The sequence below is a fragment of the Grampus griseus genome (genome assembly GCF_964374135.1).
Source record: "Grampus griseus genome assembly, chromosome: 6".
In the NCBI taxonomy this organism is placed as follows: Eukaryota; Metazoa; Chordata; class Mammalia; order Artiodactyla; family Delphinidae; genus Grampus; species Grampus griseus.
This window is the reverse complement of record NC_139000.1, coordinates 33,420,693-33,446,975: the sequence shown is the minus strand read 5'-3', so window position 1 is coordinate 33,446,975 and position 26,283 is coordinate 33,420,693. Positions and strand designations below refer to the sequence as shown.

General features: G+C 47.6%; 1 protein-coding gene across 2 annotated transcripts in view; it reads right to left on the bottom strand.

Moving 5' to 3' along the window:
• TBC1D2 (TBC1 domain family member 2) overlaps nt 1-20,247 on the bottom strand; it is a 42,081-nt gene extending 21,834 nt beyond the window's left edge. For both annotated transcript variants that reach the window (XM_082657480.1, XM_082657481.1), the window contains exons 1-5: nt 19,806-20,247; nt 16,280-16,421; nt 13,762-13,909; nt 8,124-8,257; nt 3,860-4,056 (exon numbers count right to left, since the gene is read on the bottom strand). In XM_082657480.1, coding sequence (XP_082513606.1) covers nt 3,860-4,056; nt 8,124-8,257; nt 13,762-13,909; nt 16,280-16,421; nt 19,806-20,180 — 996 coding nt within the window. In that variant the 5' untranslated portion in view covers nt 20,181-20,247. The remainder of the gene's footprint in view (nt 1-3,859; nt 4,057-8,123; nt 8,258-13,761; nt 13,910-16,279; nt 16,422-19,805) is intronic.
• Nucleotides 20,248-26,283: the final 6,036 nt, after the last annotated feature.

Sequence of the window (26,283 nt, the reverse complement as noted above, 5' to 3'; positions counted from 1 at the left end):
TTACAGAGGCCTCGGTTCCCATTCCAGATCCACCAATGCGGGTGTTTCAGAAAACTGAACCTCAGCTTTCTCGTATGTAAAATGGAGATGATGGTCCTACTCCACCAAGAGTCACTGAAAGGGTGAGAGAGAAATTGTGACAAGTGTGCCTCCCCAAGCACGGGGGCCCTCTCACCCCCTCTCCCTCTAAGGCCCGTACCCCTCCCCAGGGCCTGTACCCTGAAGTCTCCGGCTGGGGTCCTAGGGAAGGGAGAGGCGGCACCTTGCTCTGATCAAGTTTCCTCAGTGAATTATACACCTTCACCAAGTAATCCTGAGTGAGCTAACCTGGCCCCTGGCAGGGCCCGGGGGAGGGGTTCACCATTCCTGGCAGCCAACATCCCCACAAACAACAGCCCTCCATCTGTCGGAGCAGACAGCCTTCAGGTTGGGTGCAACGCTGCCGACTCTGAAAGCCTGAGTCACCAGGCCAAGCTGCCATCTGGTGCCGTCTCCCAGAGTCCAAATCTCTTGGGGGGCAAGCGCTGCAGGGGACTGGGATGGATAATGGCTTAATGGGTATTGGAATCACAGGGAGTGCATTCATTTTTTCTGAGGAGCAGTCACGGTGCTTGTGTCCGATACTGGGCTACACTGCGAGAGCACGGAGGAGACGGCTGGGCTGTGAGGGGTCCTGGACCTGGGGAAGGAGACCAGTGCCTACGTCCTGGCTCTTCCAGCTGCGTGACCTTGGACTAGTCAGCCACCTTCTCTGAGCCCCTTGAACGCAGTGCAGTGAAGAGGGCAGAAGCTCTGGAGGCAGGCAGACCAGAGCCTGAACCCTGACTCAGCGCCCAGGAGGTCATGGGCACGCAGAACCTCTCAGAACTCCAGTCTGTCAGGAAAAGGAGAGGATAACTGACGTAAAGAGGAGAGACAGTGTGTGGAAGGCACCAGCCAGCACAGTACTGGGGCCACACTTCATACCAGCGGTTACTTGTGTTCAATCCAGTGGGTGAGGTCCCCAAGGGCAGGGGTTTGGCCCAGTGTACCTCAGTGCCCTCCATAGCATCCAACAGAGTTTGAGATACAAATTCTTAAAAACCACTAAAGCTATTGGCAGTGTCTGCCTGGCTGGCTGAGCCAGGATGAGACCCCCAGTTCCCATGTCCTCTTGCAGCCTGAGGCACCTTCCCACTGAAGAGACAGGAGGGCATCGTGTAGACATGGGCCCAGGAAGTCCAGGGGACTGTTTCCCCAGCTGAGGTATTACACTTAAAAGGTCTCAGATGGACAGCTGCTCTCTGACCAGCATTTTTGAGTGCCTGGGGTACCAACGGGCACCCCAAGATTGTGCCAGACTCCTCTGTGTTACCTCTAGGTCAAGAGTCAGTCTCTTTCTCTCCTCCTCACTGGTTTTGGTATTTGGGTTGAACATGAAACCCCACAGTTGGTCTGGCTGGGGTCCCCCTTCTAAATGTGGAATAAAGGTAAGGATGGCCTCCTCCCATCACTGCTATACCCACAAGCACATCTCCCAGAGCCCCTCGGGGAGGGAGGGGGGTGCTTTTACCCCTCGTAAGGCGGGAAGGAATCAACAAGGAGAGCACGGAATGCCACATTCACAGCCAAAATAATCAAAGCCTGCATGTTTGGGGCAGCTGCTGGGTGCCAGGCACCCAGCTTTATGAATCTGGACACAGGCCTCTTCAGAAAACATGATTATAAGTCCATATAAAGAGGAGGAGGGAATTCCCGGGAGGTCCAGTGGTTAGAACGCTGCGCTTCTACTGCAGGGGGCGTGGGTTGGATCCCTGGTCAGGGAACTAAGATCCTGTGTGCCGGGGCGGTGCGGCCATCTGGGAGATGGGTCAGAGAGCACACTATCCACTCATTTCGTGAGTCAAAAGCTAAACCCCAAGACTTGATCTCCTCCCCACTATCTGCCCCAGGACAGGGTTGAGGTCTGCTGGAAAGTGAATTAGTAAAAAAGTCCAGATTCTTTAATGTTGGAACAACTTCCTCCTGACATTTTCACTCTGACTGTAGGGGAGTTGTCAACATCCTGGGCAGCCCGTACTAATCTCCAAGAGCGGAATGAAATCTAGGTCTCCCGGGGCCTCTCCACATCATTTGACAATTCCTAACGCCTTAGAAGGAAAGGCCGAGTCAGGGAGGCTGCCCACATTTCCTAGAAAGTAGGGGAAGAAGCACGGAAACGACAAGTGGTGTTTACATTCTACATGGCTCTTCCTTTCCAGGTCGGGTTTGGGACTGAAGCTGTACTGATACAGCGATCAGGAAGCTGCTACAGCTCAGCTTAATGCCCTCAGCTCTCAGGAGCGGCCAGCAGCCTCATGACAGGAACGCAAAGGTGACGGAGGAAAAGAGTGATGGCTGGGCTGCTAAGTGGCATCAGAGGAGACTTCACATGCTGTAAGGATACATTTGGGTGCTATAAGCCTGCAAGGGCAGGGCTGTGTCTTTTCTCACTGTTTGTTCCCCAGCACCTAGAATACTGCATGCCTGTAACAGGCCCTCAATAAAAGCTTTGTGAATAAACAAATGAATTGAGAACACATGAATGATTGAGCTTCCTCCTTTGAGGACTCTAATCACCAGCTGCTTCATTAAATGTAACCCCTGAGCTGCCAGCAATGAAGCCTCTGCTGGTTCCTGTAATAACTGTTTAGGGGCAAGAAAGGCAGAGAAGGGGCAAAACTAGGTAGGGAGAGCATTTTTCTGGACTGTGTCCTCTAAAAACAGAGCAGAAAGGAAAAGAAATGTACAAAGGGGAGAATATTTAGAAGTATACCCCTTACTTCCCCAGGAGCAAGACCAGAAATAAAGCAGACAGAGATGTAGAGTAGCCAAAGCTCAAGCAAGAGAGCTGAGGCCTTCCTCTCAGAGGAAAAGGAGCCTGGGCCCTCAGTGGGTACCATCACTAGAGTACCACAGGCACCACGCTCAGGATTTTTGGTAACAACTGTGCTGGCTTAGTCACTTTTATTGTGCTAAAGAGAGCCTACTGGGCTTCCCTGGTGGCGCAGTGGTTGAGAGTCCGCCTGCCGATGCAGGGGACATGGGTTCGTGCCCCGGTCCGGGAAGATCCCACATGCTGCGGAGCTGCTGGGCCCATGAGCCATGGTCGCTGAGCCTGAGCGTCCAGAGCCTGTGCTCCACAACGGGAGAGGCCACAACAGTGAGAGGCCCGCGTACCGCAAAACAAACAAACAAATAAAAAAAAAAAAGAGAGCCTACTGCCCATGTTGCATCCCCCATTGCCTCCCCGCCATGTGACCCTTACTACTTCATGAGGTCACCCCTGGATGTGAACTTGATTTACTCTCTGAGTTGTGGGATTTTTGAGTGATTTTAATGTCTGTGTATATATGTGATCTGTTACCTACAATGACCATGTAGCTCTTTCTTTCTTAACTGCTATAATTAACTTCTCTCTCTATGAAGCCTAAATCTTCCTCCCTGTCACTGTCCTCTGTTGGGCCTGGCTCAGCCTGGTTTCTCTGTCCTGTACCCAGTTACCAGCTGCCAGATCAAAGATCCCCCAGTTCCTTCGGTGGCCCCTCTGAGGACCCTGCATGCAGATTACCCTCCTCCAAACACTGTGTCTTCGGGTGTGGGGTCAGATCATGCACAGTCTCCCAGGAGAGATCCGAGAGACCTGCCCTTGGTGGCCTTCTGTCACCTAGCTCAAGTGACAGTATGTCCCTGACTGATCAAGAGCACAGCATTTCCAGCCACCTGCAGTTTGGCAGTTAAGGACCACAGGCTGGCTAACGCATCACATCTAGCTTGTCCAGGGGCTCCAGGCCCAGAGGGGTCCACTGGAGCCTGGGGCCTCTCTGGGGCCAGAGCTCACCTTCTGAGCCTTTAGCTCCTTGGTGAGCATCAGAACCTGCTGCTCCAAGGCCAGCACTTTCTCCTGGGTGGTTCGGTTCCGTGTGAGTCCTTCGGTGAAGAGCGGGAAGGTGTTGCTCTGGCGCTTGGCTTTCTGAATGAGATTGGCAGTCAGAGAGGACTTGGGTGTAGGCTTTGGAGAATCCGCTGGATCTTTTCCTGCTCAAGAGGAGGAACACAGAGGTTGTGATCAGTGGCTTCAGCAGTTCTCAAACTTGGGCTTGCTGCAGAAGCACCTGGAAGGCTTGGTAAAATGCAGATTGGGGGGACTTCCCTGGTGGCGCAGTGGTTAAGAATCTGCCTGCTAATGCAGGGGACACGGGTTCGAGCCCTGCTCCAGGAAGATCCCACATGCCACGGAGCAACTAAGCCCGTGCGCCACAACTACTGAGCCTGCGTGCCACAACTACCAAAGCCCACACACCTAGAGCCCATGCTCCGCAACAAGAGAAGCCACCGCAATGAGAAGCCCTCACACCGCAATGAAGAGTAGCCCCTGTTCGCCGCAATTAGAGAAAGTCCGCGTGCAGCAATGAAGACCCAATGCAGCCAAAAATAAAATAAATATATAAATACATAAATTTATTTTAAAAAATATTTTTAAAAAGTGCAGTTTGGGGACCCTACTCCCAGAGCTTTCCATTCCATAGGCCTGGGGCGCAGCTTGAGAATTTGTATTTTTAAATGTTCCTAGGTGATGCTGATACAGCTTGTGCAGGGATCATACTCTGAGAACCACTGGACTATATAAACACTGTTTACACTGTGCCGGGTCATCCAGCCCATCCTCTACCCTCTGTTCCCTACCCTCCAATCTCAACCTGCATGGTTACCTCCTACTGCCCCGCTAGTGTTTGCCAGGTGGCCATCTCCTCAGGCACTGGCCCAGGCAGGATGTATTTTTTCTTATTTCAGGATCTGACCTCCAGGCTCTGGGCGATTTTCAAGGCACACAGATCTGTCCATTGATAGGAGCACAAAATATCTGTACTCTGCATACTTGCCCCAGTGAGTAACGTAAACTCTCATTTGATTCTAATTACAAGCTAAATTAGGAGACATATCTCCCACAGCTGAATGTCTCAAGGCTGTATCCTTTTATTTCCAGTAGAGCCTGGGTCAGCAACCAATAGCCCACAGACCAAATCGGGTGGCCTGCTTTTGTAAATAAAGTTTTATTGGAATACAGCCATGCCCATTTATTTGTGCATTGTCTGTACTGCTTTCACTCCACAAAGGCAGAATTGAGTACTTGCAACAGAGACTGTATGGCCCACAATGCCTCAAATATTTACTATCTGGCCCTTTACAGAAAATGTTTGTTGACTGGTGCTAAATTTTCTTTCTTTCTTTTTTTTTTTAAATAAATTTATTTATTTATTTATTTTTGGCTGCGTTGGGTCTTCGTTGCTGTGCACGGGCTTCCTCTAGTTGAGGCGAGCGGTGGCTACTCTTCGTTGTGGTGCACGGACTTCTCATTGCGGTGGCTTCTCTTATTGCGGAGCACAGGCTCTAGGCGCGCAGGCTTCAGTAGTTGTGGCATGCGGGCTCAGCAGTTGTGGCTCGCGGGCTCTAGAGCACAGGCTCAGTAGTTGTGGTGCATGGGCTTAGTTGCTCCACGGCATGTGGGATCTTCCCGGACCAGGGCTCGAACCCATGTCCCCTGTATTGGTAGGTGGATTCTTAACCACTGCGCCACCAGGGAAGTCCCTAAATTTTATTCTTAAATCCAATGTTAGAGAATCACTCACCCAGACCGCCTTGTCCTGCCCTACCCTCAGCCTGTGCTTTAGGGCTCTGCCATCAGCCTGCATCAAGGGACATGTAATGGCCTGATTATATGGTCAAGAGACTGAGAATTTTGATCACAGGGCACATACACATTATGTCCGTTATGAGGCCCCAACATAAATTCTTCTTAGCTCTCAGGGCCAGCTTTGCTTCTTTTAAGATATGTATTTATAGTCTTATGGACACCGGAAGTAACCTAACCACTTGCATTTCCCTCTTTGCCTTGGCTGCTGAGAAGCTCAGAGCCACATTTGCTGCCCACCTTTGGTACACCGCAGGATTTTTTCTTGAGCCTATCTAAATTTTCTAACTCAAATTACTCATTTATCTTCCCCCTGATATACACTGTAGTAAGTCATACCCAGTTCTTTTGGGACTATGATATTAAAAATAAGGATGTGGTATGAGATCCCAGGGGAGGGGACAGGCAGGGCTTGCAGGACAAGCTGAATGACTTAGCAACTTTCTTCTGGGGACCAGGCCAAGAGCCAACCAAATAGTACTGAGCAGACAAAAAACTACTCTAGTAGGTGACAGGAACCAGAAACTCCTTGGCCTTGTTGAGTACAAGAACAGAACGGTCTTGTTCCAGGCTTAAAAGAAATCTGGTCGAGCCAGGTACAAAGCAGCCTGCAGAGCTCTGAGGAATGCAATGCTTCTTTTTCTTTCCTGCCACAGGATCTAAGAGAGCAGGGAGGCTCCCTGGAGCCCTGCAGGCTACTGTACACCAACCCTGAGGGCAGGCAGGGTAGGATCACTGTGCCCATCTTATAGTTGGGAAAAACGGAGGCCTAAGACAGTGGTTTTCAATCAGCACCCTAGGATTTCATGGGATCGCCTCAAGGGCTGGCTGGGAAGGGAAGAGGGTGGGGTGGGAGGGGCTGAGGGGGAGCCTGGACTCCCAACCCTGCCTCAACTCTGCTTTTATTTGCTTTGTGTATCAGATTTTGTTTATGGGGACAAGGTTTCATGGCAATAAAGAGGTTGTTTGCAAAGTCACTGACTCAGAAAAGAGGCTTCAGGCAGGAATATGGGGCCAGACTGTTTGGTCTGAATCCTATTCTGTTACTCACTGTGCAGCTGTGAGCGAGTCACTCCTCACATCCGTTCCCAGTTCCCTCAGTTATTAAATAAGGAGAACAGTATTTACCGCTCAGGTTGTCGTAAAGACTAAACAGGTTAATGCACGTAAAGCGCTTCGTGCATGTGGATGAAACTTGAAAAGATTCTGCTGAGTAAAAGACACCAATCACAGAAGACTACATATTGTAGATTCCATTTATATGCAATGTCCAGAGCAGGCAAATCTATAGAGGCAGAAAGTAGATTAGTGGTTGCCCAGAGGTGGAGACTGGGACTGATGGCTGAGGGGTATGGGGTTTCTTCTGGGGGTAATACAAGTGTTTTAAATTTGATTATGGTGATGGTTGCACAACTCTGTGAAGATACTGAAAGCCACTGAATTACATGTTACAAAGGAGTGAATTGTATGGTATGTGAATTATATCAGAATGAAACTGTTACCAAAAAAAAAAAAAAAAAAAGGCTTAGAGTAGCCCTGGCACAAAGTACCTGCTACATGTAAGTGCTAGTTCTATTATTATTATTGATTAGATACAGTACTGATCTTCTCTTGGGCTATTCATCGTGATCTGTGGGGCCTCATCAGGCACTGCTCCAAAGCGGTGCTTTTTCTACAGTAATTTCTACACAGCCCAGGGGTCCTCTCTACCATAAGACCCCTCAGTGCTGCCTTAGCCAGTTTTCTCCCAACTGTTTCTACATAGTTAAAACATGTTTTAAGGGCATTTATGATAATTTCAAAGATGTCAAACACCCCTGATGGGTCCTAATATTTTGTAAAAGAAATAAAGTGCCATGTCACAGAGGGGATGAATACCTTGAGGTCATTTGTTCTGCTTCTTCAGGTAGATCTGATTTTAATCATCCCAGAAAAGCATTTTTATATCCTTTCTTTATAAATTTTTTTTAAAAAAGGAAGAAAGAAAAAGCAACAGGTATTTTCCCTTATTACTTCAAGAATCATTGCTTGGTGTTTCAGTTTGGGAAGATGAAAAGCGTTCTGGAAATGGATGGTAGTGATGGTTACACAAGAACGTGAATGTACCTAATGTCACTGAATTATACACTTAAAATTGGTTAAAGTGGTAAATTTTGTTATGTATTTTTACCACAAGTTAAAAAAAAAAAGGAAAGAAAGAAAGAAAGGAGGGAGGGAGGAAGGAAAGAAAGAAAGAGAGAAAGAGAGAAAGAAAGAAAGAATGAATCATTACTACCAGACCCATGGAAGCCCAGGAGGAGTGACCTGGAGAGTTGAATCTTTGACACACAAAAGCACGGATGTTTGTTTACGGGGAGGAGAGAGGGCACCCACTTAGTCTCTGAAGGCAGCTCAGACCCAGGCAGAGGCTCACCTGGGGCGCTGAGGTCAGGAGGCGAGGGCTGCTCCTCCCTCTGAGGCTCCTCGCTCAGTGAAGAATCTTCTCCTGAGGGTCTGTGGCCTGTTCCTTGGGTCTGCTTGTTGCCCCGGATGTTGTACATTGTGTTTCTGAAAGGAAAATAGAGGATCATGGGGCTGACAGCCCTGCTATCTTGCCCACTACCCTTCCTGCTGCCACTGCTGGCGCTCAGGCTGCATCTCCACCCCAGTCATGACTTGATCAGTCTGCCTGACTGCAGGCACCCTGCAGGAGGCAACCCATCTGAGCCTCTCCCATCACCCTTACCCTTCTCCTTTCCATTTTTCATCATGCAGATCACCTTTGATACGCAGTATTCCTTGTAAACAATACAAGCTTGACTCCTCTGCCTCCAATCCCACTGCTAGAATGTAAGCTCCATGAGGGCAGGGGCATTTGTCTGCTTTATTCACTGAAATGGATTTGCCAAACTAACTTTCCCAAAACCTTCACCTGGTCTTATAACCACCTGGCTTAAAAATCACCAGTGGCTCCCTACTTCTGCTGAGAAAAGTTCCAAACACCTCCTGGCCTCTTGCTCCCCTTGCTTTCTTTCCCTGCTCAGACCTGTTCTCTCTGTAGCCTTCACTGATCACCTCACAGCCTCCAAGGAGCTTACTGCACTTCATGCATGGGTCACTCTTTGACCAAGTACTTGTCTAGACTGAGTAGTGGTGTCTTTTCTTCAAGAACTGAGCACTAACCTACCTGCATGCCTACTGGCACCTGGCACTGGGTCACATGTGCCCAGCGTACAGACTCAATAGATGTTTGTTTTGCAGGAAGGAACTAGGTAGCACCAAAGGCTGGCCTGGCACCACAGGCCACAGAGAAGTTCATGAGTTGGATGAAAAGGCAGTTCAATTGAGTTTGTTTTCTCTTTGCAAAGGTATAAAAGTCGACATATTCCAAAACTAATAACAAGGAAGAAAAAATGACTAAAGAGTTCACTAGGTCAGTGTTTTTCAAACTGCAGGATGTGAGCCATTGGTAGACTGTAAAATCAGTTTAGTATCACGACCAGCACTTAAAAAAAATGGAATAGAAAATATCAGAATGCGCCCCACTTAGAAAGGATTAAAATTTTGTGAATTACATATATGTGTATTGAGCCATATAGTAAGATGTATTTCTTACTGGTCAACAGTTTGAAAAACACTGCAGGAGGAGGTCAATTATCTAAAGGGCAGCAATAGCGTGGCCAGAAAACAAAAGGCTGAAAAAGTCTGTAGACTTGCGATGGAGTCCTGGCTTTGCGCTATCATCCCTCCATGTGATGTATACGTCTAGCAATATGGTGGACAAAATATCTGAAAAACCCTTGTTCCACAAACATCTACCTAGATGCTAGATAAATGCAAAACATATTTCAAAAGTATTTAGCTGAATTCTCAGAAAAGGAAGGGAAAATCCCTAGGGACAAAACACAAAAAAGGAGTTGAAACTCAAGTGGGAAGTAAAGAGGAAGACGCATATATAGATTAAATTACTTTTCAACAAATATTTACCCCTTCCCCTCCACCTCCGCAGGAGCAGAGTACATCCCCCTCCTCCTTTTGATTTTGGGCACAGCCATGTGATTTGCTTTGGCCAAAGGGATGTTGGCAGATATAATGTAAATATAGGCTTAAAATGTGCTTGCATGTAGGGCTTGCCCTCTTGAGGAACATGCCTCATAGCTGCTGGTTCATGGAACGTGAGAAATATGTGGAGGAAACCTAGATCTTCCCAACGGCTTGGAGCCAAGACCAGGTGAACCTAGCCTGTATCACGTGAACCCAGATGTGCAGGAAATGAATGTTTATTATTATATGACACTGAATTTTGAAGTGTTTGTTTGCAGCATTATTATTGTGAAAGTTGGCGAGGACATGAGTTTGTCCAGGGATCAACTGCTTTATTTAAATTGAGATATAACTGACATGTAACATTATATTAGTTTCAAGTGTACAACATATTGATTTAATACATATACTTATTGCAAAAGGATCACCACAGTAAGTCTAGCTAACACCTATCACCACCCATAGTTACATTTATTTTTTCTTGTGATCAGAAATAAACTGTTGATACCAGAAACCTAGGACCTTGGTTGCAAAGGAGGAAAGAAAACAAGGTTTTGGACCCATGCAAAGTATGAAGTTAAAACTGAAATTCTTACATAAAGCTGAGATTCATGAAGGTCCATGCCCTCTGTGAAGTTAGAAAAAGAAGCCTGCTGGCAAAATTAATATAAGGAGAGTCTAGGTGAAGGCTCTGGGTGTTCAAAACATTACCTTTGTGTGGTTTTGGTTATCAGGATAATATTGGTCTTATAGAATGAACTGGGAAATGCTCTTTCCTCTTTTTTTGTGGGGGGGGGGTAGTACAGTTTGTGAAGAATTGGTATTTATTCTTTAATGTTTGGTAGACTTCACCAGTGAAGTTATCTGGTCCTAGGTTTTTGTGTGTGTGCATGTGTGTGTGTTGGTGGGGTGGGGTGTAATTTTTTGATAACTAATTCAATCTCTTTACTTGCTACAGGTCTATTTAGATTTTCTATTTCTTCTTGAGTCAGTTTCAGTAATTTGTCTTTCTAGGAATTTGTCCATTTCATCTAAGTTATCTAATTTATTAGCGTAGAATTATTCATGGTATTCCCTTATAAACCTTTTTATTTCTGTAAGGTTGGTAGTAACGTCCCCTCTCTTGTTCCTGATTTTAGTCACTTGAGTTTGCTTTCTTTTCCTGGTCTTTCTAGATAAATGTTTGTCAACTTTGTTAATCTTTTCAAAGAACTATCATTTGATCTTAAGCTTGTTTTTAAAACAAAATGCAGTTTTTTGGTATACTTGGGTCTCGAATAGGAAACGAGTGAGATTGTACTTCAATGGAGAGTACAGATGACTGATGAAAGGTAAAATTAATCAATTAAATTTAGAACAGAGAAGAAATTAGAACTCAGCACTCCTAACACCTGACCTTAAATAAGGAGCCCTGACTCCTTGGGCTAGTCATTTCCTCTTCTTAGTTCTTACTTTACCCATCTAAAAATAAAAGGGTGGTGGTCATATTAATATGAATGATGACCATGAGAGGCACTATTTACTGAGTATCACTCTGTGCTGCGTCTTTCTGAGCCCCATTACATGGATCTCACACACCATAGGCCACATGATTTGGCAAGGACCCTGGGGCACATCCCTATGGCCAGGGGCACTGGCTGGGTGGGGTGACCATCACTGTTGCCCATACTTCCCCTTGTCCAGGGGCTGCAGCCTCCCCAATATGTCTAGGGCCTCACAAGCAGTCACCCCTGGGGTGTGGGAAGGCACAGAAACCCCAATTTCAGGGCAACAAAGATCATTCTAAGCCCTAGCACACGTCTCCTCTGAGGATGGGCAGCTCACTAACTACTGTCACAGCCCAGGTGGCCATTACCCAGCCAAACTACTGTGCTTGGAAGAGGCATCTCCATTTCATAAACGTATTGACTTTGCTTGGAGCAGTTCATGGATCATCTTCTGTGTAGGTTTAGCTCTAGGTCTGAAAGGCCTGGTCAGCATGGGAGTAGTGGTCATAAGGACTTGTTCTGGAAGGATAGATAACCTTGGGCAGGACATTTATCCTCTCTGAGCCTGGATTTTCCCATCTGCAATGGGATGAGGAACATAGCCACAACAAACAATGACTGGGGCCTTGCATGGGCCAGGTCTAAGATAAACCCTAGGAGTTCAACTCATCTAATCTTCACCCACATGCATTTAACTCTTTTACTCCTCACAACAGCCCAATGAAGTAAGCACTATTATAACCTCCACTGCACAGTGAGAACTTTGATTTGGAAAGGATAGGTAACCAAAGCCACAGAACGAGTAAATGGTGGGGCTGAGCAATAGACTTGGATGTCTAATCCATGGTCTGAGAACTTAACCATTAGATACCACTTCACAGGTTTGTCCAGACATCTTGTTGAGAGTGTAAAGCACCTAGCACAGTGTCCTTCCTCGAGTATGACCTGGGCTCATGGCAGACCCAAGAGCAAGCACCAAGACCCGCCAGGGAAAGGGGGTGCAGGAGAAAAGGGCAACCCTGGTCTTTCCGGGGCTGTCAGCAGCCAGGGCACTTGGAAAACCGTCTCACATTTTCTGTGGTTTATGACACATAACTGACTGATCCTCGGAAACTTCCTTCCTTTCTTGGTCTCTGCAGGTTCTTGGTTCTGCTTCTGTTGTTGGGTGGCCATCATTAGGCACGAACCTGGCTTAATCTTGGTGAGAACACCCTGGACACACACTGGCTGGGTGGCTGGCCTTCTCAGATCCCCTGTCCCCACAGCAGGCTCCCCATGTAACCAGTGCCCTCCAGCTCCTCCCATGGGAAGATCCCCTGCAGGGCGCCGTCCTTGTCCTCTCACCCTGGGGGGCTCAACCAGGTCCCATACCCGCCAAGTCTCTCTCTCTGGCTCAGATCTCTCTCCTGAGTTCTAGGCCTTTCCATCCAAATGTCTGTGGGGTAGTTCCATCTCTAGCCAGCAGACCCTAAAGGACACTCATCATATTTTCCCTAAAACCTGCTTCTCTCCTGAGAACGGCATCACTCCCCTGCTAGTTACCCAAGCAAATTCAAACCCTGAGGCTGACAGAGAGAAATGATTCGCTTGAGTCACACGAGGCGGGGGCTCTAATATAAGTTCAGGGAGCAATGTATTCTGCTTTCTAAGAGGTCCCAGTTTGTCTGAAGTCCACACAGAAAATAACCACCCAAACAGGATCAGCGTTAGGTACAGTCTGAATTCCCAAAAGCTTCCATCCCTTCAATTAGAGCCACAATAGTAGCAGCAGAATAATATTTAAGTGCTTACTGATCCCCAAGCACAGTTCTAAAGCAGTTTACATGTATTAACCCATTTATAACCCCCCTGCCCCACCCCAAACACACACACACTAATCTTGTAAGGCAAATACTGTTGTATTTACATGTACGAATAATTTAAGTGAAGCAGAGAGAAATCAAACAACTTGCCAAGGGCAGAAGAGCCCATGACTGGTGGAGCCAGGATACAAATGCAAGCAGTTTGGCCCCAAAGCTCAGGCCATAGTGCTATCTTCTTATGAACTATTTAAAACAAAGCCTGCCGGTGGGAAATATAAATTGTATATATCACACATTATGAGATGAAAAAGAAGCTAAGATGTAATCGACATACAGTAAATTACACATGTGAAAAGTGAATAATTTGATGCATTTGACATATGTAGACATTTGTGAAGCCACCACTCCATTACATTGAATATGATCTCAATTATGCATATATGTATATAGAAAATGTGAGGAAAGTGATGCTAAGAACGCTTGTCTGGGTGAAAGGACTATGGGTAATTTTAAATTTATACCTTTCTAGATGTTTCTAACTTCCTACAAAGAATGTGTACTACTTTAAAAATCAGAACAAATGTAGTATTTTAAAGTGATGATGTAATGAATTGAAAATAAAGCCCCTAACCCCCAACCCAAGTCCACCTCCCTGCAGAGGAGTCACACCGGATCACTGTAAGCTCCAAAGAAGGTGCTGCCTGCAGCCTGGCAGGCCCCTCAGCTCCATCGCACTTACTGTATTTCAGTTCCCAGGTGCTTGAGGGAGATATTCTGAAGGGCCAAGGGCATAGCAGGGACCGGCTGCAAGGCAGCTGCCATGCCCACAAGGCCAGTGGGCGTTTTCACGGGACACAGGAACTCCTCTAGCTCCGCCTCCTCTTGCTCTGGGGAACAAAGAAAAGGAAAATCATTCACGCTGGGGCTGGGGTCCGGTCACTGCACTTAGAAAGACTAGACAAGGTGGAGACTGGAGAGGTGGGGCAGCCGTCTCCAGACAGCTAATCCAGGGCCTGCCAGCTTGCTCAGGGCTCCAGGAATGTCTTTCTGGGGAAGGTTTCACAGGGGCCCTGGGTCCAGGAGGGTGAAGGCTTGCTGCGAGAAGGGCTTCAGAAGAGAAGCCTACACCACAGCTTCCTGTGTCTCCCTGCAGCGTCCTCAGGAGACTGGCGCCTGGTCATTGTGGCACAACCATGCCCACAGCAGGGGCTGGCCCAGAAGAGGTCCGCTGAGTGTGCTGAACCAAAGCCATTCTTCTGATAACCTGGTTCTTCTAATTTCCGGACACTCAGGAATTCTGTCTTTGGGAGGGTTTCTTGTTGCTTCTAGACTGAGGCGGATCCGGCAACCGTGTCAGCTCAGGCTGCAGTTTCCCGCACAGCCAGGGCTGTTGGCTCTCCCGCAGATGGGAGCGGAGGGTGAGTAGAAGTGCAGAAGCAAAAGCAAACAAATCCTTCCCCAAAGAAAGTCCTTACAAGCATAAAACACCCAGAGGGTTCTCTGGGAAAATTACAGATGAGTATCATAAACCATAAAAAGGAGCATTTACTATGACAGTAACAGTGTGCAGGTACACATATAATAATCATATTATTAGGACAGTTCTCACACACTGAACACTCACTATGTACCCGGCATTTTGCTCAGGGCTTTACATTCCTTTCCTCATTAATGATAAAATTCAATGTATTCGCTCACACATTCACTCAACAAATATCCAATGTGCATGGCAGGGTACCAGATACTTGGGACACAGGTGACAAAGACATGGCCCCCACCCTTGAGGGCTAGGGGGCAGAGACTGACAAGGACGCTGTGATTAGAACACAATGTAACCATCTGCAAAAAGTGTTGAGGGCTCACAGACAGTTTAGCAGGCAAAGTCCCGGAAGGCTTCCAAGAGGAGACTGGCAAAAGGAGGAGGTGGCAGTGGAGCTTGGCCATAGAGAGTAAGCAGGAATTCACCAGGCAGAGAAGAGGGGGCAGGGATGCCTCTGGTGCTGCTGAAGTGCACAGCAAGAGGCGGGCACTGGGGGAGCAGGCAGAGGTGAGATGAGGAAGGATGAGGCCTGAGTCTGGTGCTAAAAACCTGGGACTGGGCCTGGGACATGGAGGGCGGCCACGGAAGCGGGGTGGGGCTCAGGCGCTCATTTGAGAAAGCTGGCTCGGGTTACAGTGAAGAGGTTGGGTCTGAGGTGGCAGGCTGGGACATGGGGACACTGGAGAGGAGACTGCTGTGGTTTTCTAGCTAAGAGTTGAGGCCTGACCCAAGGCAATAGCAGCGAGGGCCTAGATCTGACATGTAGGCCAGAGGGTAGACATGGCCAGCCCAGGTGACTGGACTGGCTATCTGAGATCCAGGAAGGGGCAACTAGGTAAATGAAGCCCATTTACTCAGGGAAGGAAAAGTGGGGAGAAGGGTAAGGGCAGATGAGCTCAGTCTGTAAAGCGTCCGGGTACCAGGGTCTAGGAGGTGTCCGGCCACAGGTCCTGCCCTCGCCCATTGGGCTTCCCTGTCAACTGAGGGTGAGGCATGTTAGACACACTGCAGCTTGGTGGGTGGTCTGTCTCAACTGTGAAACCTGCTGGTCACAGTGCTGGCTGCAGCATGGGGGTAGGGGGGTATGAGCTCCCGGTCTCCTCCATGCTGGGATGTTTTAGTATTTGGGATCACGTGGGCCACCTGGCGGGGGTGAAGCTTCTGCCCACGGCAACACTGGGGATAAGATCACGGATCTACTCAACTCACAGCACAAAAGCATTTATGTAAGAAGCAACAACAACAACTGCATTCTCTCATTAACCTTCCTCACAGCAACTCTGTGGAAGTTTCATTTCTTGAGATCTTTCCGTAATTGTCATCATCATAATAGTAACTGACATCTACTGAGCTCTGACAATGTGCAGGCATTGTTCCAACCCTTTAAGGTGTAAGGATTCATTTAATCCTCATAATAACCCTAAGGAGTAGGTATTCTTTATTAACCTCATTTTACAGGGAAGGAAACTGAAGCTCAGAAAGGTTAAGCAACTTGCCTAAGACTGCACAGGATTAGGATCTGAGCCCAGCCAGCCTGGCCTCAGAGCCCATATTCTTGCCCTTGATGCTATACTGTTGCCCTAGCTCATCCTGAGTCACATCCCTGGCTCTCCGCTTCTTTAGCAGAGGGGTCCTCCCACTCACTCCCAAAAGGAGGGTAAAGGCTTGGTCACCAAGAGCCCTGGGTGTGTGGGCAGGAGGCAAGCCCATTGGGTACCTAGCTCGAGGCGCAGGGCGGGCCCATTCCCAGCCAGGGCAGCGTCAGGGACGGCGGGAGGTGCAGGCGGGCTGTTGTGGAACTCCCAGCGCTTCATCTGCAGCTGCTGCAGCCAGTATAGCATCGCTTGCTTGGTGGTGGCCTGAGAAGCACAAGCGTTAGTTGGCAAGGCCCTGTGCCCGCATGGTGGCACTGGGTGTGGGATGCAGGAAGGTCATGGGAGGCTTGGCAACTCTCTCCTTCCCAGAAAAAAAAAAATTGTCACTGCAGGTGACACCTCTGAAACACCACATGCTTCTTGGCAACAGAAGATAATCGGGCTCTGATCTCCCACTCAGAGGTTCCTTAACCTTTCTGGGCCTCAGTTTTCTCATCTGTCCTATGGTGATGATAACACTCATTTCATAGGGTGGTTATGAGGGTGAAATGCAGTAAGGAAAGTAAAGTATACAGCATAGTTCCTGACATGCAGTAGGTGCTCAAAATGTGCTCACCGGATAAAATATTTTGGAGGTGTTAAGAGAGAGGGAGAGAGCTTTGAAATTCTGACCTGGCTGGGGCCCTAGTAGCATCATTATCTCCCTGTGTGACATCTCAGTGTCCTAGCTGACTTTGTGGAATAGGGAGAATCTCTCCTGTTTTGGGGATGATGTGATTGGGGACTGGAAAGCCATATGCACACAACATTGTGGCGCCCTCCAGGCAGCCCACATGAGGTATGGTTGATGCTGGTCGTTAGTCTCCCAGCACTGGATGGTCCACATACCTACTCTCACATCCATTATGTTGCCGGATCCTCCACTGGGGAGGCAGGGCGGGAATGATCGGCCCCCTCCATAGATGGAGAAACTAAGGCTTTGAGGCCGTCCAGGCAGGTGGTGGCAGAGCTGGTCCCAGAACCCGGGTCTCCCACTTCTAGACCAGAGATTTGTTGTAATTTACGGCCGGGAGATTGTGACTTACATGGAGAAAGCTTAGGATCGGTTGGGCTGCAGAAGCTGGATAGGCGCTGGGAGTGGATGGTGAGCCTCACAGAGCTGCCCACAATCAAGGCCATGCGAGAACGTCAGCAGGCAACCAGGGCAAGCCCCCTTCTCAAGAGGACCACGGTGAGGTGTGCACAAGGCTGGGGGCTCCCTGAAAGAGGCCCTCGGCCTGTCATGGAGATATCATATCAGATAAAATGATGCCCACCATTCTTCTTTCTATATACTTTCCCCGAGAGACCTCAGCCCCTCTCAGGGCTTCACCATGACCTTGTGCTGACAAGCTCCAGCCCATACCCGAACAACCCATTTTATTAATTCATTGGACAGGTGTATATTGAGCATGTACTATACGTGTCAGGGACTGTGGAAGGCACTGGTGAGCCCACACACACGGCCCTCCCCTCTTGGAGTCTACTGAGGGGGACATATAACTGTATATCCTGCGGTTTCCTCATCCTGGGTTCCTTGCTGTCAGTGACTGCCCCAACCAGGCAGTCAGCCAGTTACACAAGCCACCCCTGACCCCTCCCTCACATCCTTAGCCGCCCCCATTTGTTTCCCGCCCCACTGCTACAGCTCTAGCTCGGCCGTCATTCTCTCCTGACCACTTCCTGACGGACTCCCGAACCACAGCCTTGCCTTCTCCTAACTTGTTCTCTACCCAAAAGCCAGATTGACCTTTCTCAATTTTTTCAACTCACAGTGCTTCCTTGCTTAAGGCTCTGACAATTTCCCCACAGACCATAAGACAAAGTCCAAGCTCCCTGGCCTGCCAAATGCCCTGCCCTCGGGCCTCTGCTCTTCCACTCCATCTTGTGGGCCCCTCTATACCTCAGGCTCCTGGGATTTGCCTGGACATTCCAGGCTGTACCATGTTTTCCTATGTTTACTCATGGGCTCTCTTGGCCTGGAATATCCTTCTCCCTCTTGTCTGCTTGTAGAAAACCGATTTTCTCTTTCAAGCGTCAAGGTGTGGTCGCCCCCTTCCCACCCCACCCCCACTCTGACCCATGAGGCCCTCTCTGGATAGCCCCACCTACTTAGTGGAACAGACCCTTCCTGTCACAGCACCTTTCTGGTATAGACTTATCATACTGTCCCTACAGAACATTTTACTGCGCATGCCAGTCTCCCTGTCCGTCTCTCACAAGACCTTAAGTGGTTTGAGCCCCAGGGGGCAGGTCTGATTTTGTGCCACACCCCAGCGCCTAGCACAGTGCCAGGCACACACACGGGTCAATGGAATAGTAAAAGGCACGTGTTAGCGACCCTGTAGACAGCATTCAATGTGTGGGAGCAGACACATGACCCATAAGCCAAGTAACCCTAAAATGCCTGCCCTCCTGGCCTGGAATTCCTAATTTGCATTATTTTTGCTGATCCCCCCCCCACCCCCCAGCCTGGTCACTAGCCTGGCCCAGACAGTAAAGTGGAACTAAAGCTGTGGGCTATATCCAGGGGGCTCAAGAGATGCCCAGTGGGCTGCAAGTAGGGGTGGAGGTGTGGGAAGACAGGGTGGGGGTCAGGGAGGTGGCAGTCTTCTGGCACACTCTCCTCTGCTGAGTGTGAATTCCAGAACTCTTAGCCCACATCTGTCTTTCCAGTTAAGTTCTAGGGCACTTCCTCTTGACATGACATGAACTTTCTGACCTTGGTTCTATCACTATGTGTGTTCATTCAACAAATAATTATTGAGGACCCACTAGATGCCAGGCTGTATTCTAGGCACTGAGATTAATTCAGCAACTTGTAGGTGCCTGTGATGTGCCAGGTGGTTACACACCCTGTTATAAATCTCACAAACTATCTAGGTACTAAGAGGTTAACTTGCCCAGAGTTACACAGCTAGTAAGTAGTTAATGTAGAATTTGAATCCAAGCCTGTCTGATTTCAAAGCACATGGCCTTTGCACTGCTTCAGGCTTTCTCAGTTAAATATGATAATAAAACAAAACCTACTGATGAGAAAACAGGTTTAGACGTGCATCAATGAACAACCTAGGTTGATCAGTGAAACCTAAGTATTTATCTCCCAATCTCTGCCAAAGTTTTCTCAGCATTCACTCCCCTTGGCCACAACATCAAGCAAAGTAATTCAGGATCCGGGCCTTCAAGAGGATGGCAAAGCTCATCTTGACTATACTTCAGCCCCAAGTAAGAAAGTTAAGGGAACAGCATTGTTAGCCACACCTAAAAGTAAAAGTTTTGACACAGTACTGAGAGGTAGAAAAGCTATGGGATTCCAAGTGTGGGCTACACCACTTTTTAGTTGTGTGACCTCGGACCAGTCACTTCATCTCTTTGTGACTCAGTTTCTTGATCCGTAATATGGGTCCATCATCCCGGCTTTTGTTGTGGGAACCCAGTGAGGAAGTGGGTGTGAATGTGCTTTGGAAAGTACAAAACCCTGGGCATCCAGGGTTCACTGGGCTGATCAGGGTCGGTGATTATCGTAAGTTTACTGTGACCACCCATCTGCGCCCTGCTGTGCCCTGGGATCTCATCCCGGCTGAAAAGGAAAAAAACTGCTCCATTTACCTTCAAGGTAATAATCCGGCTGGGAGTCTTGATTTCGAAAGTCCCCTCCTCGGCGTCCGCCTTGCAGTCAAAGACTGCACTGGAGAGGTCGATACTGTCCAAGGGATTTGCATCCTGCGCGGTCCGCGAATAATACAGGTGGCATTTCCTCTCGTCGTAGAAGAACCAGCGGGATTTCCAGCCCCGGATGGGCCCTTTGCCGCCAAACTTACTTAAATATCCACAGATTTTCTTGGGGGCCGTCTCCAGGGGCCGGGCGCAGCCTTCCGACTCCTTGGGAGGCAACACTTCGGGGTCCCTGGCTAAGCCGGCAGGCTCTTCGGACCCCGGGACGGGGGAACTAGACTCCGCGGGTTTCTCCTGGGTGCTCTCCATCGTCGGGACTGGAGGTCTGCGGCCCCACGCCGGTCAAATCTCGGAAACTCAGGTGATACCTCCCAAGAGGGAGCTTTCCGGACAGGGGCGGAGCCAGTGGTGACCCGCCCCCAGGAGACGACGGAGGGACGCGGCTGGCTGCGGTGTGTGCGCCTCCTTGATGGAAAGCCCAGTAGGGGCTGCTGGCCACGCCCTTCCGAACCTCTCTGCAGACAGAACACGCCCCCTGCCGGCTCCTCCCACCCCGCCTTCTTCCGGCTTTTCCTCCGTGCCCATCCGCCATCTTTACGGGGGTCAGCTTCGGGCGTGAGGCGGTCCTTGGGTTGAAGGCGTGGTGACCCTGAGCTAGGTTAACCGGCGAAAGAGAAGCTGGAAGAGACGCCGGTCCCCGACTACGCTGCTCTGGTAAGTCGCGTAATGACGTGGATGGGTGGTCTCTTCTCGCGCCTTATGGGCCTCCCGCCTTTTTTCCCCAGGTGCTGCTCGGGTTACCGTCGGACGGCGGACCGCGCGGCCATTAGTTGAAAGGGACGCCCGGCTCGGTGACGCCACTTCCGGCGCCGCTCAAAGCGCGCGTGGATTGTGGGCGCTGCTAGGGGCTTATTATCCGCGGGGCTAATTTAGCACCCACGTGACTCAGCTTTGACCGCGGCGGCTTCACCTGCCTCGGTCCCAGCTCCCACTCGCCTCCTTCCCTGACTGCTCGCGTTACATGGGGTGCCCGGGCCCGGCTGCTGCTTTTCTGGAATCCAGTACCTGGACGGAGTTGGGCTCAGTAAATTGGGTAAATAAACAAGTATGTATCTAGGCCCTGACAAGCTCGGTCAACTTCATGTCTCATTCTACCTCTTGTCCTTAAGTTTCTTCCCTTCCCTCTTGTCTTAGGCGCATCCCTCCACTTGGGCTGTGGAGCCCATTTCCTTCCACCTCTTTAGGGGCATCACGGTTCTCCTCTAGCCCTTTCTTATCTCCTCTCCCTTTAGCTTCTCCCCCTCTGCAGTCCTTAAAATTCTCATTGTTGGGGGCAAATTATGCTCAGAGACTGAGATTGTCTTTGCCAGTAATTTATTTAACACCGGTTAACTGCAGGAATTATCATTTACAATAGTATTTCACAAGTCAATAGCATACAGGGTAATAATGTCTTTTAATAAGCTAATAAATAACATCAAACTGTAACAGGGCCACAAGGCTAAAACTTATGATTTCTAAGCGAAATGTTTCCTGTCTTCTCCCTCTGTTCCTGGAAACTAAAACTTACATTCTTGTTACTGTGCACTCATTGTTCCTGATTAACGTGGGCGGGCCTTCTTGCCGTTTTTGCTTGCTCCTCTTAACCCTAGCCCCAAGACTTTCCTTTAAATACACCTGCTTTCTCCCCAGAAGGCAGGATGGTAGTTTTCAGGACATCTGCTACCCTTCTTATCTGCTGGCAATCAATAAATTTGTCTTTCCTTTATCCTCAAAACCTTGTCCTTAAAAAAAAAAAACCTTGTCCTTGTTATTCTCATTTGGCATCAGGACTAGGACCGAATTTTTGGTAACAAAATTGGCTGAACCAGCCAGGAGGCACGTCGGTGCCCCTGTGGTGTGCATCTTGCTCTCGACCTCCCACCTAACACTGTCGGAGCAGGGAGGGGTGCCCTGGGTTGGGCTTGGAGCCCTTGCCTGTGGGAGTGCTGCCTCCTGGGGAGAGAGTGAGGGGCTGTCCCAGCGGCTGGAGCCCCATCTTACTCCCGTCTCTCTCCTTGAAAAGGACGTGGTCTCCTGTAGCTTGAACCTTCTTTGAGGAAGAGTTGCCACACCTTGTCCACTTGGGGAAGTGCCCCCCCCCCCGCCCCTTGATTTCACACTTTTGGGGAAGGTTGTGAACCTTCCAGCCTGTTAGGAGGCATTTGTGGCGCCGTTGGTGTGGAAGTCATGGTTGAGTGGGACCAGGGAACCCAGCGAAGTCGTTCTCTTTTGTTCTCATTTGAGTTTTGAAAGGTTCCTGTTTGTTTAGTTGGCCTTCGTTTTGATACATTTTGGGTTGGTTCCTTTGTTGTTGTTCTTTAGTCATTTGTCTGCTTTTAAACATGGGAGGTGCCTTTAATGCCATCTGAAAGTCCCTTGGGAAGAAGTCTGACGGAATGGCCAACTTATAGCTATAAGCCTTTGTCTAAAAGGAAAATGGGAAATGAGAGCTCTATTCCATCTTGTAGTTGTTCCCTAGGGTGTATTTTACACAACCAGGGGATTTTTAGTATGCTCCTAGAAAGAGAAAGTTAAATGATGAGAATTCATTGAAGGTCTAGATCATTTTTTAATAAGATAAAACACTGGACACAGACTGCTAGACAAGTCTGAGTTTGCCTACTTTTGTCTTCTTATGAGAGAAAAACTGAAGATGTTTGGGTTTATTAGATACACATCTTTTACCACATCGAAGAAAAATTATGCTGTGAAAAAAATGTATATTTTTAGAGGTTATGGAATATGTTCTTAAGTTTGCCAGTCAGGAAATACTGGTATGATAAACAGTTCATAATTGCTTGCTTCTTGGTTTTCATTTTAAGGATTAAAAATTGTAATATATGTGCAATTAAAAACTACTAGAAATAAAAAGGGAAACATTTCAGTATGTAAATAAAGTAGGATACATGTTGTCGGTAAGAGAAGGTGAGAAGAATGGAGATATTTTCGTTAAGGGAAAAGAGTAATTTTGTCCTGAAGCTAGTTATTTCTAAATGAGGGGGAAAGAGAGGAGGACAAACTTATACGGATATAGGAAGTGACAGAACGGTTGTGGGAAAGGAACCTTGAGAAGAGTTTTATGCATGTTCAAAACTGGCTAAGATTAGATTGCATTTAAATAAGTAGATGAATTTGTTATTAAAAGTGAGCTGGTACAAGGCTGGATTTTGGTTTACTCTCTCTCTGTCAAGAGAAGAGTTTTTCCTGGAATATTGAGCTGCTTTTGATAACAAACTGTAAGTTTCTTCGCTTTTTTTTTTTTTTTTTTGCGGCATGCGGGCCGCTCACTGTTGCGGCCTCTCCCGTTGCGGAGTACAGGCTCCGGACGCGCAGGCTCAGCAGCCATGGCTCACGGTCTGCGGCATGTGGGATCTTCCCGGACCGGGGCACGAACCCATGTCCCCTGCATCGGCAGGCGGACTCTCAACCACTGTGCCACCAGGGAAGCCCAGTTTCTTCACTTTTTTTTTCTTCACTTTTTAAGTGATCTTTAGTGATCTATTGTAACTTTCTGTATTTGACTCAAATCTTTTATTGTTACTTTTGTTAAAATAATAAGTATTGTTTCATAGTGACTTATGATCCTATTTGACCGGGTGTTTTAAAACTTTTTGGTATTTTTGACAAACTTCCCAAGGATCAAATTCTAAATGAAGTTCTTTTAGCCTCTAACTAACTTTGGGATGTTTCAATGGGCCCCTGAGGTATCTCAGAGAGAAATTTTAAATTAATTTGAATTATTTCATATGTTAAATTACATTGGAAACATTGTCAGGTGAGTGGTAATAAACCTTTTTACGTTATATTGTATGGATAAATCTTATTAAAATAAATGTTCTAGAAATTAGATGAAGTTCCTAAAATTTGGATGTGTCCTGGTATTGTTATCAGTCATAGTTCTAGTTATTATCTTAAAATGTCGTACGTCATAGCACTCAGTTAAGCTTCTTTGTCAACTGCATTGTAATCAGATCTTTAACTGTCACCTTTATGTCTTTTGTCATTCATAGACAGTTATTATTTCACTGTGATGCTTTGCAAAACTGACTCATCTTTTTTTTTTTTTTTTTTCTTGTTTGCGGTACTCGGGCCTCTCACTGTTGCAGCCTCTCCTGTTGCGGAGCACAGGCTCCAGACGCGCAGGCTCAGTGGCCATGGCTCACGGGCCCAGCCACTCCGCGGCATGTGGGATCTTCCCAGACCAGGGCACGAAACCGTGTCCCCTGCATCGGCAGGCGGACTCTCAACCACTGCGCCACTAGGGAAGCCCTGCTTCATCTTTAAGACGAATCATAGAAAGGACTTTTTGACAAGTACAGCTTTTTGGTAACTTTCAGATTATACTGCTGAATTGGGTAGAAATTAAACAATTCTAATGGAAACCCTGATGGTTTCATAAACTGTTAGCAAAAGGATTACATAGGCTGAGTGAACTGATGAATATGGTTGTAATTTTTTGGTTTTTATCTGAAATATTACTGGCTTTTAATCTGTGTTTTTCAGATGTAAGGAAACCTTTCCCCTTAAGTTAATTATGATTTATAACAACTTGGTAAATTATATCCTTGTAAGTAGAATTGAAGCATTTATCTTTTCTTTCTGTCTGATCCCTCCAGAGCTTGGAAACTCTTGGGTTCCCAGGAGTCTTGTCAGATAAATGAGGAAGGTCACCTCCTGTCAGGTGCAGGAATCTCAAGATATTCTAGAGACCTGGAGAAGAGAGGAATTTACCCAAATCTATAGATATCACAGGCAGAATCTGAAGGCAAGCGATTAGCATGGCATTGCTAGCCTTGAGGGGCCTTTTAAAAGTTTGATCTGGGATTCCCAATGAAAAGTTCCAGTGCAGCCAGTTTAAGAGAGCCTATATGAGCAATTACACTTATGCAAATAATCAGGCCAAGTTTATGGAAACCAGACTTACTTGGAACAAATTAGTCTTAACACATTATTATTTTTTTATAAGGTACTTAAAAATTTATTTATTTATTTATTTATCTATTTATTTATTTGGCTCTGTGCTGGGTCTTAGTTGCGGCACGCAGGATCTTCGTTGCTGCATGCATGTGCGATCTTTAGTTGAGGCACGTGGGATCTTTTAGTTGCAGCATGCGAGATCTTATTAGTTGCAGCATGTGGACTCTTAGTTGCAGCATGTGGGATCTCGTTCCCTGACCAGGGATTGAACCTGGGCCCCCTGCATTTAACACATTATTGACTGGAGATTTATTAATACATCTTTTTTTTTTTTTTTCTTTTGCGGTACGCGGGCCTCTCACTGTTGTGGCCTCTCTCGTTATGGAGCACAGGCTCTGGACGCGCAGGCTCAGCAGCCATGGCTCATGGACCCAGCTGCTCCGCGGCATGTGGGACCTTCCCGGACCAGGGCATGAACCCGTGTCCCCTGCATCGGCAGGTGGACTCTCAACCACTGCGCCACCAGGGAAGCCCAATACATCTTTTGTTACCCGAACGTTATTGACCGGAGACTTACCAATATGTTTTTAGGGAGTGATACAGTTAACATCACTGTGTGAAGTTGTTAAAGCTTAAAATTGATCAAGGGTTGGGACTTCCCTGGTTGCGCAGTGGCTAAGAATCTGCCAGCCAACGCAGGGGACACAGGTTTGAGCCCTGGTCCAGGAAGATCCCACATGCTGCGGAACAACTAAGCCTGTGCGCCACAACTACTGAGCCTACGCTCTAGAGCCTGCGAGCCACGATTACTGAGCCCACTGTGCCACAGCTCCTGAGCCTGCGAGCCACAAATACTGAAGCCCGTGCGCCTAGAGCCTGTGCTCCACAACAAGAGAAGCTACCGCAGTGAGACGCCTGTGCACTGCAACAAAGAGTAGCTCTCACTTGCTGCAATTAGAGAAAGCCCGTGCGCAGCAACGAAGACCCAACACAGCCAAATAAATAAATAAAATTAATTAATTAATTAATTTAAAAAAATTGATCAAGGGTTCATTATACAACTTAAGATTGTTGTTATCGTTCACATTTTGCTCCATTAGGTTTTTGTTCCAACCTTGTGTATATTATAAACGCAAGCTTATTACTGTAAAATTTTCAAAACTTTTCATCACGAGATTTTGGGTGAAGAAGAATTTTTTGATGAGTTTTATGCAGATATTTTCTCTGATTGTCTGAGCGACATATATACTAGTGTCCCGGAAAGTGATAGTTCTTCAGAATATAGTTCTGATTCAGACGATGTGAATGTTAGACCAACAAAAAGACAAGAAAACCTTACTGATTGATTCTGGTACAGAAAGTGAAAATGAAACAGTGGTGGAGAATGCTCCTTTGCTTCTACAGAAGAGTGGATTGAAGGCAGCATTTGGCAGAAATTAGACGACTTTACAGG